Source organism: Phoenix dactylifera, chromosome 3 (assembly GCF_051530095.1).
Source record: "Phoenix dactylifera cultivar Ajwa chromosome 3, Ajwa_hap1_PhDact_Kaust_v1.1, whole genome shotgun sequence".
NCBI lineage: Eukaryota > Viridiplantae > Streptophyta > Magnoliopsida > Arecales > Arecaceae > Phoenix > Phoenix dactylifera.
Genome location: NC_143192.1, coordinates 50,227,338 through 50,248,031, shown reverse-complemented (window position 1 = coordinate 50,248,031; position 20,694 = coordinate 50,227,338). Strand labels below are relative to the sequence as shown.

The window sequence follows — 20,694 nt, the reverse complement described above, 5'->3', positions numbered from 1 at the left end:
ACACTTCAGGATACAAGAGAAAGTAAAGTTCAAAACTGCCCGACAGAGACTAATGAATTTAAGAGAGAACAAGATGATCATAAAAGAAGAACCAACGAGTAGCCAATGTGAGGCCCAATAGTCCCACATCGGAAAGATTCGTTCTAGAGCCTGGGCATATGAGGCGGGTGTCTCCTAATCCGGCATTCGCGTTTTGGATAGAAAACAAAATCGGGAAGGGGTGAAAGATGCTTGCGTGAAGCTCCAGAACCGGACAATATCTGGCAGGTGAGCCCTGTGTTCCTCCCTCATGTGGCCCCCACGTGGGCATTGGGTGCCTCACGTGCTCCGCGTAGGCGGGGGCGTGACATTTGGTATCAGAGCCGAGGACGACTCTTGTCCGATGGTAGGAAGGGTGTGAGGTCCAATAGTTCCACATCGGAAAGATTTGTTCTAGAGCCTGGGCATATGAGACGGGTGTCTCCTAATCCTGCAGACGCGTTTTGGATAGAAAACAAAACCGCCGGACAATATCTGGCAGGGGAGCCCTGTGTTCCTCCCTCATGTGGCCCCCACGTGGGCACTGGTGCCTCACGTGCTCCGCGTAGGCGGGGGCGTGACAGCCAAGAGCAACAAAATGAGTTAACACATGCTCAAAAAAAAAAAAAAAAAAGAAGCTAGCACAGCACCAAATAATATATGGGTAAGTTTCATGGAGACATTGTTCGACTGCTTCTCAAAACTTCTGATTTAAGTGAACCTTCTTATGAGAAGAACTCTTTTCAGGTTCTGTGAAAACCAAGAAGTCATCTTTCAAAGGGGAAACTAAGGTCAATACGCAAAAAGAACGTAAAAGAATTAGGGAAATTCTTGTCATTATACCACTTTTGAGCAACTAAAGAAAAAACCCAGTTCAAACTGAAACAGTGTTCTTCGTGCTTATCATTTCTGCAGGCTAAACCTATATGCAACCATGAACATAAGTATATCTTCCGCTAAATAACCCTAAATCTAGAATCATGTATAGATCGACTGCATAGGTTTGGTATGGACCCATGAAATATGATGATGGAAGTATAAAGTTAGCAAGCATGGTCAACAGACAAATGTAGAATGATATAAGAAATTTTTACTGAGATCTGTGGCATTGGTCTAAGCTTAGAGCAAATGTTAATGTCAATATTAGGCAATCTTACATTATCTTCCTTAATTCGGCACTCATACTAGGGTTCGTTTGATTGGGGGTAATCCATCATGGAAAAATAAATTCTATATCAGATCACCATAGTTGGTACAAAAAGAAGAGATACTAAAATAAATGATAGGTCTCATACTTATTTTATTGAGAAAGAAGATAAAATAAATACCACTAAAATATGGTATCTTTTCCATGTCAGATAATCGTAATCTGAAATTATCATTACTTGATGAAAATGCCCCTACTTTTTTCATTGAAACCCACAAATGAAAGCAAAATACATGGTACCTCAATATTCGATTATTCTAAATCCAAATTTCTAATTTTCTATGTAATAATTTATTTTTTTCCAAATTAATCAATTAACGATGTGGTTGTTTTTAAATATATTTACTTAATAAAAAATTAAAAGTATTAAAATTTATCTATAATAATAAATACATTTTTAATATATAAATAACTAATTTTAAAAAATATTTATTAACTAATGTAAATATATTTCAATATTTAAAGTGGCCCGTATTGATAACCTCTATAAAAATGGATCATAAATGGCCAACAAATGAACTGAACAAAAAGTATATATATTATTACTTGAATTATTTATTTAAGAGAAATATTTAAAATTTGGTAAATGCATATATTATTTGCATATAAGATTACCTCCAACCAAACATAATAATTTTTTTTGATGCCATTTTTAAGAGTAATTTTTTGACCAACGATACATGGCAAATTTATTTTCTTCCACAATCATTTTTCGAGGTTAATGATTTAAAGAAATCGTCAAATTATCCCATAATTTGGCATTCTGCAACCCTAAGTGTATTCGCTAATAATATTAGTTAGAACAGCTCCGTTAACACATCAATATCATTGTCCAACTAATTAGGAGAGTTGGGGCCTTGATCGGTCCCTCCCTATGCAAGAATAACCTAGCTTTGTCTTTGAAAAAAAAAATGCCCAACTTAGGTTTAGATTTGATTACCCTACCCCTAATCCTAAACTGTTCATCTCCTAAAAAAACAAAACAAAAAAAAACAAGAAAAATATGCTGACATTAGAGAGGGATATATAGTCCCCTTTTGCTTGGGCAAAAACCCAATTGGCAGGCTGCGAACCTAACCCACCCGTTTTTTTCTTGTTTACGTGCCACCTTCTCATACCTCAGAAAAGCCCCAAGGCTCCCTTACGGTGCAAGGGACCAAGCACTCCTAGATTTCCCAAAAACCCCACAGTCCACCCTATCATCTCCTCTAAAACTTTGGAAGGCAAAGCTAGGGAGAAAAGAGAGAAAAAAATGCCTGCAGAACATTCTACATGGATTTTATAAATGCTCCGTTATCTTTTCTTAAACTTCTTTAGGGCTCGTTTGGTTTGCGGAAAAATAAGAGGAGAAAGTATGGTCAACGGAATAGTAATGAGATGCCTCTTGTTTGGTTGAAGTTTTCAAAAGAGAAAGATAGAAAAGTTGAATATGATTCTCATGGAAATATGATTCCCATGTTTCATAGAAAAATCTTTTCCATGAGAAACATGGAAAAGTTACTTTCCCGTGAGCCGGAAATCACTCCATTTTTATTTTTTCTCAAAAAAATCCTTCAGTATTAAAGAGTCATTAAATACCTAATTTATCTAATTTTTATTAAGGGTATAATTAATAGGAATTACACATAACTTTTTCAGAAAAGTGGATGGTCAACTAAACATAAGCACTCTGGAAATTTGTCACTTTTCCATTGTCAACCAAATATGCTCAAAGTATTTTTTTAGGCATCCTTTTTTCAGGAATCTACTTTTTAGAAATTATATTTTGAAGAGGAAAAATGCTTCTCGCAAACCAAACAAGCTCTTGATGTTTATTTTTCGAAATGGACAATAACAACCAAAAATTGTATACATGGGTGACGTTTGAAGGGCAAGCTGGACCCAAGGCTAAACTACATGTGGCACGTTGGAAAAATAAGACTGGGTTCAGCCCAGAACCCTATAAAAGCAGGGGACAGATCACCTGTTCAATCCTCCAAAACTAAAACCTTCACTTTGGCACTCTCTCATTCCTTTTCAGTCTAAGGTTGGTTTGTTATCTCATCCCCAAAGCAAAGAAGAGAGACTTGCACCTCTGACAGACTCTTTAACTTCGTTTCTGTTGCAATTTAGTATTGCAGGGATCTATGGGAAGGTCTCCTTGCTGTGATAAGGTCGGCGTGAAGAAGGGCCCGTGGACTCCGGAGGAGGACAGGAAGCTAGTAGACTACATTCACAATCATGGCCATGGAAACTGGAAGAATCTCCCGCAGAACGCAGGCTTGAATCGGTGCGGAAAGAGCTGCCGCCTCCGATGGACAAACTACCTCCGACCGGATATCAAGAGGGGGAAGTTCTCAGAGGATGAAGAACGGCTCATCATCCACCTCCATTCGGTCCTTGGAAACAAGTAATCCACAGCTTCCTTTTTGTTTTGCATATATTTTGTAAAGTTGGTATATCTGCTGATATGGTTCTTCACTTTTCGAAGCCATGCTTTGCCATTCTAGCTATCCATTACCATGACAGTGGATTGCAAAAAAAAAAATGATAACTATTATTAGCTCTCGAGTTGAATAGTAAGATCAAAAAAATCCATAGGAGAATAAACTATTGATTCAAAACCACCTTTGGCAATGAATCAGAACTCATTGTTATGTATTCTTGATGAATTAGCATTAAAATTTTCAAAATTCTTCTTAGAGAAATATGCTTCGGATGAAATTAATTTGGTCATAAATTTTGCAAAAATTATCTCTACTTTTGTCTAACTTTTTGCAGGTGGTCTATGATGGCCACCCGGCTGCCTGGACGAACGGATAATGAAATCAAGAACTATTGGAACACCCATCTGAGGAAGAAGCTCCTCCTCATGGGTATCGACCCGGTCACCCATAGACCGAAAGCCGATCTCGATCTCCTCGCAATGCTTCCTCCTCTTCTTGCAGCTGCTCAGAACCTTGGCAACTTGACCGCCCCTTTGGATAATGTTCTTAGGCTGCAAGCAGATGCTGCAAACTTAGCCAGGTTCCAAATCCTGCAAAGCCTTATCCAGCTCACGAGTATCACTTCTCCTTTGGATGCGGACGCAAGGAATCTTTTGGGTTCGGCCTCCCTTCAGAACTACCACCAGTTCAGCGATCTCCTCCAAATGAACCACCAGCTCGAGGGAGTGATGGACGGCTCCCTCGGCCTTCCTCAGAATCAAATCCCGGTGACTTCAGGCCTCTCGGGTTTACGCATCCCGCAGTTATCCAATAGTTTTCAGGCTCACCCCGAATCAAGCAATACTCTCGAGGGACAAGAAATGGTGGCAAAGTTCCGTGGTTCTTGCTCATTCACCGAGCATGCAATGGAAAGCAATGGTCGAAGCACACATCCAGTATTCAATTCTAATGCCATTCCAACTTCCCATTCCACCCCTTCATTGGTATCAACCTCCCCGGAGCATGCCTCAGCAGATCAAAAGCAAGATCCAATCAACTCAACTGCCTCAACTCCATTTGAGGATTGGGAAGGACTAAATCTAGATGGCCCGGACAATGATCTCAGCTGGAAAGATTTTCTAGAGTAAGTCATCTAGTTTTCTATTTTCCTTGTACAACTGTTGATGTTCGCCCATAACAATAAGCCATATTTTAACTGATTAAATAGCTTTTCTAGTTATGTCGATATGTTTGATTATCTATATGTCTATATATATATATTAACATGCTTTTCTGCTCTTGCAGCCAAATATCATGGTCGAGTGCATCGTAAAGCGGAGATCCCAACCATGAGAAGAAGGAATTATCTGCGCGTAGAAAGCTTTAACACTGGCTTCATGAATTTGTCACACTTTCAAAAGATTTTGATTTCAATAAATAGAAGCTACCAACAAAAAACATTAGTAAATGTATACAAAGCCAAGGCTTGTGTAAAACCCTGATGGGATGATATTTTTTTTTATTTTTTATTTTTGGTACCGAGATGCCATTCTTTAGTTTTGTTATACAGTTAATCGTTTGTTGAATTCTCTTGTACGTACCGAGCCTATCTTTAGTTTTATGCAACTTGAGAAGCCCCACATCCAAAAGGAAATGAGAAAGAAGCCTTAATGAGGTATCTGATAAAATTAAACAGTTAATTTATTACTTAAAAATAAGTTAGTTGGAGTTAGGAGGCGGCTTGTGGCTTGGAGAAATAGCTAGCTACTGGATGTGAAGGCTTGACATTGATGAGTTTAATATGGTTTGGAACTTCATTTACACGCAAGGCATCCCATGTGGACATTATATGGATATTGCTGTAATATTCAAGTTGGTAGGTTCTTGCCTTGCAATGAGGTGGTCTTCAACTGTAACATCAGCTAGCGAGAAAACGTACGTATACTTGAAGAGGCATCCTTCTAATTTGACTATATTTTTCCTATCCTCCTTCAAAACAAAAGTCACACTATTAGTTACTAATTAGGTACGAACCATTCCTTTAGCTACAAGCCATTGACTAGCTTATCGGCTCTCTCTCTCTCTCTCTCTCTCTCTCTCTCTTTCTCTCTAATGAGAATTTGTTATCTGTGAAATGTGTGGTAACTTCTTGTTGCAGTTTGAGTTGCAAGAAGATTCCTTGTTATTTTGATCAACTCCTAATTAGTGCAGGATCATGCATGCAAATACAAGTGCTCTTTTTTCAAAGAGAAGTGATCGGATTGATAAGAAACATACTTAATGATTGTTCTTTTTCTGCTATAAAGCTTTTTAACGTCGAATAAACATGTCATCTTGGCATTTCTCTATTGACTGAGCAATCTGTATTCAAGAACACCAAATAATTACAGCGCAGCCTTGACCCACAAGGGATGGCATGACGTTCAGTAGGTAAGCCCTGGGCCTATAGGAAACAAGTAATTTACCTGCCCCAAAGAATATGTTTGCTCCCACCTAAAGCTTCATTTCATTGCATCATTTGGGTATAATGGGGGAGAAGCCAATATGATTGGTCCCTTTCATATCAATACCAAGTTTATGTTATTGATGGACAGGTTTAGATCAACTACATGAAAATAGTGTCGCTAGAGTTTTGACCTCGTTTTTTCTCGTAAGCAGCAGCAGCCGCAGAAGAAGAAGAAGAAGACAATGTCGATCGATTTAAGAATTATGTTAGCTTTACCAATTCAGAACAAGGAGATAACTTGATAGCATGGTCCCGTTGGGTCAAGAACATGCTTAAATAAAGGATTGAGATAGATCATTCAGCCAAGAATATTATTTTATTATAGAAAATGCCATATTATCACTCTAGAAAATGATAAAATATACCATGATCATTGAACCGTTTTTTCGGTTTCAATCTCTTATATATAATTTTTTCACTTTCAACCTTGGTATTGAGGTTTTACATTTTCTTGTACGGTTAAAATTCCAAAAAGACGAATCAATTGAGCACGAGCTAAAAGGGATTAGGCATTCCATTACCCGTCGTCACCCTACAAGATAATAGCAGGTAGCAAATGTTCATTTGTTTGTGTTCGATTAGTTAATAAGGTAGAGCCATGTTGACTTAGCAAATTTCTTTGATCAAGTTCGATGTGGAACGCCTTGATGAATTCAAGATTGATTCCCATAAATTACAGGAACTGCAGATCTTGTCGAAGAAAGTAACGTTCCAAGCCACTTGAGACAAACACTACATGATAGTATGTACTTTGATTGTCAAAAATCCTCATATCTTGGTGTATGCACTGAATTCAAAGGTACAACCTGGTGCTGACAATTCCCTTTAAAAAGTTGATAGCAATGAATGAAATCACCCCGTGTGATGCAACCTTCCCGTCATCAGCTCATGATCAAATCTATAGTTGTTAATAAACATCTTCAAGCATCTGGATAAAGTTGTGTTCGTTGGCAGTAACAAGAATAGAATTGATGCTAGAATGCCCATAAGATCATTATCAGATACATAAAGTAGCTTTCTGCTTTCAAATGTGAGAAATAAGTCAGTGTTTATGACCTAATTGATGTCACAACGCCCGGTGGTTCGCATAAAGTATAGGATACTTTGTGGATAGACTGTGGCCAAGAGGAAAGCTGGAGCTCTGAGACCTTATCATCAATCATAGAGTCAAATTAAAGATAGATTTTTTTTTTTTTTCCTTTCGAGAAGTTTATGGGAGGATTTTTTTGTGTTTTTGCCGACTTTCAAAAACTTCAAGCCATGCTTCCTTGGGGTAAGAAGAAAGGAAAGAACGAAAGAAATAGAGGAGAACATATCCATTAGATCCAGAAAGAAATTTTGCTTATATTCAACAGCATGTGTTGCTGTAGAGCAAGCAGCAACTAGAGCGGATCAAATGTTGGGCTGGGCTGGAATTGGGCCGACATCTACAGTAAAACTTTGGGCCGACATATACGTTCAGGCCCGTTCCGCAAGCCCCAGCACAATCCTGAAAGGCCAATACCAGGCCCACCGAACAGTCCCAACATTGATATATTCATTAGCATATAGTATAAAACTTTATTATTATAATACATAATTAATTAATATAGTTAACATATAAAATATATATAATTATGTCGGGCCGGACCAATCCCAACGCTACCATTCTTCTTTTGCTAAGTACCAACAGCCATACTACACTGGCTCGAGATAATTAATGATTTTCCAAGTAACAAAGAAAGACCTTTAGTCACTCATGCTTGAGATATTCTGTTTGATCAAAACTAAAAAGATGTACCAATATAATTAAATTTTCATTATTATGTCAGAAGATGGCCGAAACACTGAAATAATAAATCTGAATGTCAAAGGTCTTTGTAATAAAACACATATATCTACTGAAAAATAAATGCTCTTAGCTCCTGCTGTACTTGATTGCAATAAGATGGCCAGCTAATCTTTCTAGACTCAACAAGAAAGCTAGCATTGAGTTGCACCACCTCTGCATGTTGAAAGACTGAACTCAAAAGCTTTTGACGATCCTGGACAAAATCAATAATGCTTCAGGTTTATCAGGAAACACTAAGAATATTTTAAATATATATATATAGCACCAAGCACAGCCGGGAATTCTAGACAAGAAGACCATTAAGAAATGAAAACAAAAGCCTCAGTTCTTGAATATTTATTCTGTGGTTACAATTGTTCATCAAAATTAAGTGCCGGCAAGAGGATTTCTAAAAGCTTGGTAAATTAAAGCATTTGCTATCTCACAATGTAATTTAATTGCATCCCAAACCCCAAATCAAGTGACTATTTTGAAATTATAATTCCTGCATATTGATCACTTTATATATTTAGACAATTCACCTTGCTATTATACTGATAATTCCTCCATCAACCCTGATTATTTCCCTCACTCATGAACAAAAGGGTAACAACTAAAAGCCCAAATTTTACTAGACAGATCCAAGCCAAGAATCCAAATACCATGAAATGCGAACAGCATAAAATTTATTGCATCCTCAATCCTTGTCAGGATCCAGCTTCACTTACCAGTCCTGGCTGCTTAGCTTACAGCTCCTTCAAATCGACTGATTCCTACTCTTCTGTCCTAGCACATAAACTCGTCCCACATTTATGAGATGAAAATTGGTCATCAAGCTTTAAATCATGCCCTGTTTTTTGATTTCTTCAATCAACACCACGAAAAAACAGTCCACAAAATCAATATGGGAGCCGTCGGTGCTCCAACCTCCCGACCTTGAGGACTCCAAATAAGCACTGCAGCAAAACCTTTATTGCACATTCTACCAGTACTTGGCAGCAGCAACAGAAATCAATAGGGATGTGGATCGTGTTACTGCACAACCAGGTGGAACTTAATTAACAAAAGTCAAAAATCAAGTTACAATCTTCAATCTAATTAGCCACTAATTACACAAAACCAAAACTTCACAACCCATGTTGATAAAGCATTTTTTCCCCAAAAAGCTGATTCGGGCAACAATTCAACTAGTCTGCATGTAAATTAATAGACATCAATGCTAGAGATTCATCACAGACTATGAATGAATTTAAGGATTCATATACAGATACAGATTGTTGGAGACATTTTATAAGATATTGAATCATAATCAATAGAAGATCTAGAAACTAAATGCAACACCGACATTTTCTCCATCCCTTTACCATGCTAAAACCCATACATCTGACCAAAGAAAAAGAAATGATACTTCTCTGTGGCTCCCCAGGTAGAATACTGTAGACCATTAAACAACAGTGAGATACTTGTAGAAGCAGAAAACATCATCAAATCTTTGTCCTGAAGATAAAGTTTTAAGAAGAATTTTTCCCCAACAGTCACATGACTATGCCTGTTGTGCATCTTTCTGTTTTATCGAAACACGAAAAAAACCATAATTCTTGCAGGATTTTGTAATAGGCATCGATTGCTCTAGCCATAGTTGTAAAAGAAATACATCCCCCGCCCCAAAAATGGAAAGAAAGAAACAAACAAAAACATAATATTGCATGTAACCATGTAACACATGCAGAATGCAAACATGCATCTAAGAAATACAGTAGCAAAAAAGTGGGTAGGACAGCTACTGAGATCAATGCAATCAATTATGTCTCCCCTAAAAGCTGGTTAGTGGCCTCACATCTTGTTCTAGGATTCTTCCTATTTGTGGGGAATCTTTGGCATGCAGGAAGGGCCATGCAGCTGCAGCAGGTTTTGAAAATGGAAACCACCAAGATTTGAAACCCATTCCTTCAATGACCCTCCGTAGCTGACATTTTCTTATTTATATCTGTTATATTGTTTTTTCCTCTGTTTTGGCTCGGTTAACCAACCTAGAAAAGACATCCCTTTTCATGAAACAAAATGGACCGGGCCAAAGAAACAAACTTAATAACAAACAACAGAGAACAAGAATGATATGTGCCTAACCTACAAAAAATCACTATTCTTTCACACCCAACAACCTAAGAAACTTCTTTAGAATAACTAATATGTAATTCAATGAGCACTGATATAGATAATTTAGGCACTCAATCCACAACAAAAAGGTCGGTTTCTTTGCTGTCCCACAAAAAACAAGGGTGAAAACCTTTTTTTTTTTTTTTTGGGGGGGGGGGGGGGGGGGGGTGGTTTACAAAAAAACATATTTGTGTTTGAATGGTTCATCAGCCCTTTACACGCAACATCTCTTACTCCTCAGTGGAGATAAAATCATTCTAAGAGCTTAGGAGAAAATTGTAAAGAAAAGCAGAAGAACATCTTAAACCAAAACCCATCAAGATATTAGAATATAATCACAAAGATGTTGATTACAGTTGAAACACATAGCCTGGACCCATGAAGATAATTAAAGGAGAAGAGAAGGGAAAAAGTGGCTCAGGCATAGACTTCAGGAAATTGATGTTACAGCCTCCAAGGCTAATCAGATCAAGCATGCTAGAGAAAGCGAGAACAAGGCATGCTCCATCCAGTCTTCTTCCATTTCCACCATATATGAACTTGCAATCTTAAGTAACTATAAGCCACGAACTTGCAATCTTAAGTAACTATAAGCCACGAACTTGCAATCTTAAGTAACTATAAGCCACCATAAAATGAGCCAACTCCAACTCATGGAAACTGACGTGGGAAGGGCCTAAATTTAGTCCCATACTGACTAAGCAGCGGAAAGGTCTGCGCCTTATAAGGAGGGGAAACCTCTTTCCTCACGAGGCGCCTTTTGAAGGGCAAAACCGTGAGGGTATCCCCCCGTCAGCGCTGGACGCACAGGCCGGAAAAAATTCCCCCCGTAGCGTTGGATGCGCGGGCCGGAAAAAATTCCCTCCATAGCGCTGGACCGCGGGCCGGAGTCCCAGAACGGACCATACCTCGTGGGGGACGTGGGCCGTTCCCTGTCGTCAGTTGGTTGGGACTGTGCTATTGTCGGGTCGAAGGCCCGCAACAGATGGCGCTAGAAGGAGGGCTCGCCCGCACATAGAAACTCTCCCTGGGCCTGGGGGGCTGTCACGGGTAAAACCGGCACAGGACCTTCTCGCTGGGGGGGCTATGATGTGGAAAGGACCTGAATTTAGTCCCATACCGACTAAGCAGCGGAAAGGTCTGCGCCTTATAAGGAGGAGAAACTTCTTTCCTCACGAGGCGCCTTTTGAAGAGCAAAACCGTGAGGGTATCCCCCCGTCAGCGCTGGACGCACGGGCCGAAGTCCCAGAGCGGACAATACCTCGTGGGGGACGCGGGCCGTTCCCTGTCGTCAGTTGGTTAGGACTGTGTTGTTGTCGGGTCGAAGGCCCGCAACAGAAACCAATTTTTTTAGGGAAAATAACAAAGCTAGACCTCCCCCTCAATAATTTGGAAGATACTATTTTCGTTAGAGAAGTGTTTACTTATAACACAATTGATGAGGCAAGGTAACAAATTTCCACCATCCCCCTCCAATGGCAAATAAATAAAAAATTTAGTAACCTGTACCTTTCAACTTTAGTGGTTATTAATATTTGACTACAAAATTGGGAAGATGAACTACAAAGCTGAAAAATATCACTCTTGAGGTTTCAGTTTTAACTTTTCTTTTTCATAAAGTATTGGATGATATCAAGGCATAAAATTCACGACACAACACTACACAACTTGACACTTCATTTTGCAAAACCAGGACATCATCCTGCCAAAGCTTGGCATGTCTAGCAAGAGCTGTCAAGTCAAATTTTACTTCAAGTTAGGGTCTTGTTGACTGATCAAACAAAGAAAAGCTAGATCAACTATTTACTAAAGCTATAATAGTTAAAACATATGCCATACTAATAAGTATTGCACTAAGAATTATTGTGATAATAATTTTTGTGTTTCCCATGCCAGATTACTTTCCATGGCCTTGATAAATGATTCATGTTCAATCTCAATAAACCAAGGCCAACATTTTGCCTCATTAACCTTGCCCCATAAGCCCTTCTCTGTTAACCAAAAACCTATGCCAGCTTAGGTAATGAGATCAAGAACAGATTACATTGAACTATAGTCAGTGAGTTCAATCATATATATTCTTTCTTCAGTGTAATTCTCAAGTGCTCCAAAAGTAACAGCACTTAGAAAACACAAAAGAGTTTCTTTTATCACCGATGCACCAACATAATGCATCAAGATTAAAGTTTTTGGTTCAAGATGACCAACAACTTCTTACCTTCAAGACCACAGTTTGGATTCACCATCAATTATAAGTGTTTCTAAAAAAATCACTCATCAATTTTCACCTTGTCAAAAGAGCACCGTCACAAAAATTTAAACCCAAGTTATAAAATTTCTCCAAACTTTGGGAATATCTGGACAATAACCGTGCTGAGAAGGCAGTATAAATTCCACAAATAAGCATTGCATTTAAGAAATAAGTACTGACAAGAATGAAAAAATTACATGGAGCAAGAAGCCTGTGCTTTTTTTTCCTTGGGCACAGTAAACCTGTATTGTAGTAGATATTTACTAACATTAATATCCTCTGGCACAAGCAGACCCAAGTTATAATTAATTTGGTTAGTTGGTCTGATTTTCTTTCTTCTTGCCTAATTTTATTTTAATTCTGTAATATCAGAGAAGGTTTGAAAGAGTGACTGCCAATTAAACCTAATAAAAAACAGAGTTAAAAGAAAAGGAAGCAAAAAGAAGCATCCAATGTCGAAATTGCAAGGTAACAGCATAGACTTCTGGACTAAATAGGACAAGAAATAGTTATGACATGATTAGATGGCTGTTATTAAGAGAGCTAATATTCTATTTAAAAAAGTTGATATCCATAAATCAACTGCTTCAAAGGCATCAAGGGATCTAGGCATTTTAACGACACACTAAATAATTTGCTCTACAAGAAACCCCTGCTCACCAGAGGACACACTACCATCATTATAATGCAGCCTTAGTTGTTGTCATAAGGATGCCCTGCCCAACATTGCCTAATTTGCACATCACATTTCTAGGTAAGAGAACATGTGCTTTTAGTAATTTAAAGGAACATAATGGGTACAAAAATCTGTAGATTGAAAGTACATTAACAGAAGTACCATGTCAAATTGCCAATAAATGAAAAACGGTCAGAGAATGGCACGACATCCTTGCAAATGCCATATGCTAAACAAGCTCACATCTAACAACACGAGTTCTCCCATCATCTCGCTGATAGAGAAGCCCCAAAATAGTGGAGACTGATGTAACTCAAGGTAGGTGGGCCTGTACTTCAGTGATAGGTGTGCTTATATTTGCTTTTAGAGGTGGTGTGTTAAGCAGTCCCTATGTGATATCTCATGACCAAAAACCATGTGAAACTACATCAACCAAACATCATTACGGCAAAGCCATTACTCTTCCTAATTATCACTTAAATCATGGGAACTATAAGATAACAGTCTAAAGAAACAATATTAACTTTCAAAGAAGAAGACCATATCGAAGTGGATCCTAACAATCTGTAAATTTTATACATATTATTAAAAACCTATAATAGCCAAAAATTTTTAAGTACAAGAATAATAAAAAAAATATTTTTCAATGATTGCGGTGATGGAACATGTAAAAGATCTTGTTTGTGCACATATAGAAATGCCAGAAACCCTATTCCTTTCATAGTTCTGTTTATGGAAGTTAAAAACTAATGACTAATTTGATTTCAATAGAAGTGAAAAGTAACTCCACCCCCTTCCCCCCTAAAATCTCAAAAAATCTTTAAAAAACTGCCGTCAAATTTATGTTTGATATTAGAATAAATCTTAGTAGCAAGCTGGTATCGTGAGGTTCCTGTGGCACCTAAACAAGCCACTTGCATGTTTCAGGTCATCTGACAAAAAATTGCCATGAATTCTAGGGGGAGGGCAAAGATTGTTGAGAGTTCAATTGCTCAAAGTGAGGAGTATGGTGGTCCATCAGACTGCTAAGGCAATCCTATGGTTAGCTCAAGAGTCTCAACTGAAAGAGAAATTTCTTTACCCGGATATGCCCTATCAATATTGTGGAGATATTTTTGAGCTCCACTCTAAATTCTTCAAGCATGACCATACTGAAATTTACCTTCATGTCCTGAAATGTGATACACTAAAGGGAAGTAACAGCTGATCATCTTTTAGCATTTTATGGCAACTCTTCCAGATCATTTATTTAAAATTTGGTAGCATTTCATCTAAACATGACCAGGATTGCCTTTTTTTATTGCCATGTTCAAGCATTCAAGAGCATGCGCATCTGAAAGAGCTAGAAAAATAATGGGTACCTTGAACATTGAGATGTGTCAAATGTCTCCATATATTGTCTTCCTATATATTTATTTTTTGGCCCGAAAATATTCAACTAATAAACACTGAAGAAGACCTTTCCATTTATATCATCATGTATGACCAAAGCCATTATCTCATATCTCCATTGTTCCTTGTGCTCTTTTGACAGTAAAACAAGGTCATTTTGCTCCCTCACACATGTTACCGATGTCTTGCCTTCCTGCATTGGGGATATCCCATGATAGGTTTACATACATTCCAGCACGAAGCCTTGTGAAGGGGAAAATCAGATTTAGGAGCTAACAAACAATGTGAAAGAAGATATAGGGACTACTTTCTTCGTTGAGGTTTGCTTTTGACCTACGCTTCTTACATTGTCCAAAAAGAAAAATTAAATCATAACAATCAATATAGCTGTTCTGAAGATTGCACCAGATGTAGAAGGCAAGATATCTTCTGTCTACTAAATGTTTACGAACTTGGACCACATGACAGCACAGTTTCAGCTGAAATTTATGAGATCACTGAGGCAACTGCTCATAATTAGTTGGCTGGATGAAAATGCTTTATAGAAAAGCTATTTCATCTCAATCCATGTGAATTAATCCACTATTACACCTTTTGATAAGCAATTCGTTATCAATGCCACTGCATATTCCACTTAACTTCTACTTGCAAATTATACCTTTATGCCCTTGTTAGCAACTATCTTAACCAAGTGAAGAATTTGTCACAACTAAAGAGCCAACTAGCAGGAATTTCTGCATTTATCCACTCATAAGAGTGAAACATCTAGATTCACTGGCCTCCACATCAACTTCCAAATTATTTGGCTCGCACATATATTATGATTCATACCAGCAAATCCAAATTTTTAAGGGCCATGATGGTGAGTTACAAGTGGTACTAGATCCAGAGCAATAAATTTGTTGCCCTAAACTCTCATATTCAGAATCTTGACATCCTCAGATTCTGATATTATAATTTCATTTACTATAAGCTACCATAAATCCATATATCTATCTCACAGTGCACTAATCTTGCTGAATGATCCCCCTTACGACTATGTAGTAATGGCTGATAGAGACCTCAGGATACACCCTCTGCACATAAATCCTTTGAGAATTAATAGAGGGTTATGAGCTACAATTAATCCACATGTCTATTCATCACTGGAGCTAGATGACCTCCCTTTGAATGATTCTATTGCCAAGACCAACTTGTCAAGGTAGCCATCCAATTTCCTTGCAAGTCATAATAATCAAATATATGATTCTTGCATCTTCTTCTCTAGGACTTCAAATCATACATCAATGTATTGAGAGGTGACTCCTCAAAATTGTATTACAAAGAAAAATTCAAAACTGCCGGAACGGAATGGCACAAACAATATTATACCATTCCGATGCGAAACTGGCATTAGTACAGATACCGGGATAACAAAATCATGTGTAACGATGTGTGCCGACCATAGTGGTCATACCAGTGCATACCGACAGTTAGGATGGCAGCGGCTGTAAAAGATTTAATGGGATTTACCAATTCGACAAACTTGACTTTCAATAAAAACTAATATTAAAAGGAAAGATGCATATAGTCAAACATGAAAGGGATGAAATCAGTTTCTTTCTTTCCGCCCGTGTTTCTTAAACACGTAGCATGCAAATCTTAATCTGAACAAGTAATCCAGCATTCAGTGTCACCATTGTCGAGAAAAAGATTTCTTCAAAATGGCCACGTCTAGCATACGACAAAACAGTTGTTATTCGATTCATCCACCTCATATGCAATTCAGGAAAAGGAATTAAAGTAAAGGCGAATCGACAAAAATCATTAATTAAAAATGCCATCTTGGTAGGAATCAAGGCACAAGCTTATGGCAAACATGACAGACACCCCTAAAATTCTAAGTATTCAGATAAGGAAATTAAGGAAACAAAAGATACCTAATTATTGCCACAAAAGGATGTACCATGAGATACCAAATGAACCCATCTGGAAGTCAGAGGTTCTGACTTCCCAACCTACTTATTCAGCCAGATACGATAACTTGCAATGACATTCACATTGCTCTGATCATCTGAAATTCGCAGAATAGTGCGAAGAGTACCTTTGAGTGCTCGACAAAAACAACAATAATACGAATTTTCAGATCTCAGCCTGCATTCTCCACTTCTCCCGCAGTCTTGCTGAAATTACCTCCCAAAAGCTCTATTTCATTATCAACATCTTTCGGAGCTGCATTTGATCCATCTTCTTCCTCCTTTTCATGAACGATATTCCAAAAGAACTCTGTCAAAACTGTTTCATAGGATGGCATTTTAGCATACCCGGGAAAGTAGTTAATGTCAATGACTAGGTACCGGTTCCCGACCTTCACATCTCTGATCACATCGAAATTGAAAAGGTGCAGCCCCATCGCCTGCCTCAGCCCCTGGGCGATCTCTGTGACGAAGCTCAGCGGCGGCATCTCGGCCTCCTCCAAGTGCATCGTCTCGTAGTACTGCTCCTCAGTCCGGTCTTGCGCTGTCATGTTGGACACCTGGGAGAAGGACATCGAACCCTCGGTGCACTCCAGCTTCTCATCGGAGACGTCCGGGAGGGACTTCCTCTTGACGCACTGAACGTAGTCCCCAACAACGTAGACCTTGAAGATGACCCCACCATGGTTGACGAATTCCTGGAGGACTAGTGGCGGCTTGAGCTTGAGGAGGCCGTCGCGGTGGTAGACGAGGGACATCTTGTGGGACTTAGCGCTGCCATCAGCGACGAGGGGCTTGGCGATGACGGGGAAGCGGAGGGCGCCGACAACGCCGGAGTTGGACAGGGCGCCAGAATCGTAGATCACGACCTGGCTGGGGATCCCGAAGGTCTCCTGGTCTTGGGGGATCTCAAGCTCGGAGACGACTTGGAGCATGGAAATGCGGTTGTGGAGGCGCTCGATGGCATGGGGGGAGTCGACGACGGGAACGTCGGGGTGCCGGAAAGCGAAGTCCTCGAGCTGGGCCTTCCAGTCGTCGCCGTAGAGCTTGTGGATGATGCAGTCAAAGGGGCCCTGGTCGGCGAGGGCACGGCACGGGTCGATGGGTACGAGATCGATGCCACGACCGGCGGCGAGGCCGACGAGCGACGGCCGTATGAAGCTCTGCTGCTTCTTGGGGGCGAGGGCGTACCCTATCACGAACCTTCGCCGGAGGTGCTCCGCCATAGCGAGCAGCTCAGGATCAATGGGAGCGGCGCAAATTCCTCCTCGCTCTCCGATGTCCTGCAAGGAAAGACGGCATTTTTAGGGCATGAATCGAGGGAAAATTGGGATTTTGAGCATCTAAAGATAGGGTTTACCGGAGAAGAAACATGAAGAGAAGGGAGAGAAATTAGGGTTTGCTCGCTCGCTCGCGCGCTCTCCCGCTCTCTTTCTCTGAGGAGGAGCGGATAAAAAAGAGCAACGAGCGGGCGATACGCCAGGGAGAGGAAGGCGAGCAAGAGGGACGGTGGTTTCTTAATAGCTCCAGTAGCGGTCCCACCACCGTCGGTAACTTCACTCTTCCTCGTACTACCTGACCCTACCCGGCCGGTCTGGGCCGCCCAACCAAAGCAATATTTTTTTTTTTTTTTTTTGATAAGCATTCTTTCGATTTAGTTTAATGCCTGAAGTAAGTGCAACACTGGTTCGAACTTGGCATAAAAAAATCATGGGACCGCTTCCCAATTAGATCGGTTCAGGAATGGATAGGATGCTTCAACAATCCAAAAATCTAAATCTAATCCCATCTCACATAATCCATAGATTGAACCAATTTAACTTTGACAAATATATATATATATTTTTGTAAAAAGCTTAAAACAATCTATTAGAAGGTTTTCTAAAAAAATAAATAAATATGGGATGAATCTTATAAAACTGAACCTCACCTAATACCATCTGAATTATATTTCGAATAACAGTGCTATAGTACAAAGTTCTTATAAAAAAAATCTATAATTATGGTGTAACCTTCTAATTTAATTTTCACTATGGGTTAATATTTAACATGGTAATTGGTAAAGTCTATAAATGAAAAATATAGAAATGTGATATTTGAGGTTTCAGTTAAAATTTTATGTTCGAATCAGATTTTGATGCCTAGCCCGTCTAATTGTAGTTGTCAAATTCATCTGTTATGGAGAATGCCAATGAGTTGAGCTACTAAAAAAAAAATTTATGGTATAAAAAACAAATATAAGATATGCTTCTCCTTCTATTTTTATAAAATATATTCAGCTTTTCCTTCCGGCCAACTTCATATGAACAAGCGTGTCGTCTAATCGTCTCACCGGAAGGTGACGAGAAACAACGGGCGCATGGTACCCGACTTGAATCGGAGAATGGAGAGTTGTCGTGGAAGAGTTCGGATCCTCTCCAGCTCTGGCTTGCGCCGAGGAGGGGCTGTTTGCTAATCACAACGGTCCATGTTTAATGTGACGGTCATGATTGAATAGGTCCACCACAGCACAAAGCACATGTGTTGCATCCCTGATGCAAACCTCGCTCAATCATGATTTGGCGCGACGGTCCTGATTGACAGAAAGACTGAATAGGCCATACGCGTGATTGGAGAGGCTCCCTCCTCGTCGTGGCATGCGACAACCAGCCACGTTGGATATGGGGACGTCGCGCGGTGCTGGTCCCAACCGTAACCCAAGCAAATCGAAACGGACGGCCAGATCTGAGATTTATAAGACGACCAACGTCCTTGTGATCTTAGTTTGGGTGGTTCCAACCTTGGAAACCGGGGCCCACCGAATGGAACGTGGAATGTGCGCGAGGGGTGGAGCCGTAGATCCTGATTCCTGGGGGCGCACCAGAAGCCGCCTTTGGGGGCTCTCTCCACTTTCGGAAAGCGCAAGACCGAGCTGGCCCTGGCGAATAAGATAAACGACACGTGGCGCACGGGGAACCGTCGGCGGTTGTTTCGATGGATGGAAGAGAGATCACGTGTGGTCAACGGTGGGGGAGAATTTGATGCGTGGGGCTGCCGTAGACTTTTGATGTACGAGAGCGACGTCGCAAATTCTGAAGTGGGCTTTCACACGTGCCGATTCGAGGCGGCGGGTCCGACGATGAGTGCAGTTTACATGGGTCAACCTAAGATGGCTATTTGAATTTTGGATTGAGAGTGGCCTTCGTGTGAGGGACATGGTCCCGTTGATTCAATGCATGGTCTGAAATGATAAATATTAATAGCAGTAGACTGGCTATTATGATCAATACTTTAAGGTCTTGGCAAATTGACAAGACCGATTTGCTTGACCCGCTTGGATGTTCATATTGACTGCATCAACTTCAAATCCATTGATTTTTTTTTATACGATCCATTGATCAACATAGGCCGATCACTTAACTCATTTGGATGGACCGGGTAGAGAAAATATTAGATATTTTGACCTCGAGGCAAACCAACCTTCTTAATCTCGGGCATGAACCAAGGCGAACGATCTCGGCTCCAACCGAAAAGTCATCGGTCGAAGAGAACAAACTCGACCCCCGCTACGCAGCAGATCAATCGAAGTGAGTTACCTCGGCCTCGGCTGGAAAGCTAATCAGCACAAGTCGACAGGGGCTGACAGCCCCAACAACTGATCACCTGGCAGCCCGGGTCATATCGACATCATATCCTACGTCAGACTTACATCGCACTCTACCCATACGAACTAACCTTCGTACCGCGGCTATACCACCAACTGTTGCCTAGCATTATTATATATCACGTCGGCCTAGATAATGACAAGGTTGCCCCCTATATAAGGCGAGCAACCGAGAGACTTGAGGTAGGCAATACGCTCCCCTTTTTTACAGAACTTTCACTCTATTAAGATTTCTCTCTTCCATATTGTTATCTCGTTATTCTCGTTTAGGCTTTAAGGGTCTCCCACCGAAAATCATTCGGCAAGTAGACTCCTTGTAGGCTATTCAGCAGAGAAGACCAGCACTCAACGTCTCAACCAGCTTGCACAACCAATCTTCAGCCAACCTCAAGGTCATTAGAGTTGCACTTCTACCTCGGTCTGAACATGGTGACAACAACACCATATATATAAAAAAATAAAATCCCTACTATGCCAAAGGAGTTCAATTTTTTAATCTTTGTTGGATTTCTCTTCTAAAGAATTTAAATATGTCTTTAAAAAAGACTCTAAAACTTCCAAAATTATATGTTAGTATATGTACCTAGATTTTGATAGTGTACCTAGATTTTGATGACTCTTGATGAAGGAAAAAAAAGAGATATTTTTAAACCTACAGATAGAAGATGAGATAT

The 20,694-nt window shown here is 39.8% G+C and overlaps 2 protein-coding genes across 10 annotated transcripts; one reads left to right on the top strand and one right to left on the bottom strand.

The window, feature by feature from the left end:
• The first annotated feature begins 3,198 nt into the window (after positions 1-3,198).
• LOC103711807 (transcription factor MYB53-like) lies at positions 3,199-5,216 on the top strand. Of its 2 annotated transcripts, none has more exons than XM_026806457.4 (4): positions 3,199-3,251; positions 3,338-3,614; positions 3,986-4,774; positions 4,936-5,216. In XM_026806457.4, exons 2-4 carry the CDS (start codon positions 3,352-3,354, stop codon positions 4,961-4,963), a joined length of 1,080 nt encoding a protein of 359 aa, XP_026662258.4. In that variant the 5' UTR covers positions 3,199-3,251; positions 3,338-3,351; the 3' UTR covers positions 4,964-5,216. The 2 variants fall into 2 exon arrangements, with proteins under 2 accessions (XP_026662258.4, XP_088575011.2); XM_088718885.2 differs by having other exon boundaries at positions 3,215-3,251; positions 3,346-3,614.
• A 2,632-nt stretch (positions 5,217-7,848) lies between these two features.
• On the bottom strand, positions 7,849-17,888 carry LOC103711755 (inositol-tetrakisphosphate 1-kinase 5-like). Of its 8 annotated transcripts, none has more exons than XR_015976584.2 (4): positions 17,738-17,888; positions 16,342-17,660; positions 8,675-8,981; positions 7,849-8,160 (listed from the first exon to the last, which is right to left on the bottom strand). XR_015976584.2 is itself a non-coding variant. In XM_008798024.6 (3 exons), exon 2 carries the CDS (start codon positions 17,601-17,603, stop codon positions 16,551-16,553), a length of 1,053 nt encoding a protein of 350 aa, XP_008796246.4. In that variant the 5' UTR covers positions 17,604-17,660; positions 17,738-17,888; the 3' UTR covers positions 7,849-8,160; positions 16,506-16,550. The 8 variants fall into 8 exon arrangements, 5 of the variants coding, with proteins under 5 accessions (XP_008796246.4, XP_088575008.2, XP_088575009.2 ...); XR_604829.6 differs by having other exon boundaries at positions 16,506-17,660; XR_015976586.2 differs by lacking the exon at positions 8,675-8,981.
• Between the last annotated feature and the right edge of the window lie 2,806 nt (positions 17,889-20,694).

What these genes read in the sequence shown, in the direction of transcription:
- LOC103711807 (XM_026806457.4), top strand. Translation starts at nt 3,352, where the DNA reads ATGGGAAGGTCTCCTTGCTGTGATAAGGTCGGCGTGAAGAAGGGCCCG. An exon ending in CATTCGGTCCTTGGAAACAA is followed by an intron (nt 3,615 to 3,985) that starts GTAATCCACAGC and finishes AACTTTTTGCAG; the next exon opens with GTGGTCTATGATGGCCACCC. An exon ending in AGCTGGAAAGATTTTCTAGA is followed by an intron (nt 4,775 to 4,935) that starts GTAAGTCATCTA and finishes CTGCTCTTGCAG; the next exon opens with CCAAATATCATGGTCGAGTG.
- LOC103711755 (XM_008798024.6), bottom strand. Translation starts at nt 17,603, where the DNA reads ATGGCGGAGCACCTCCGGCGAAGGTTCGTGATAGGGTACGCCCTCGCC.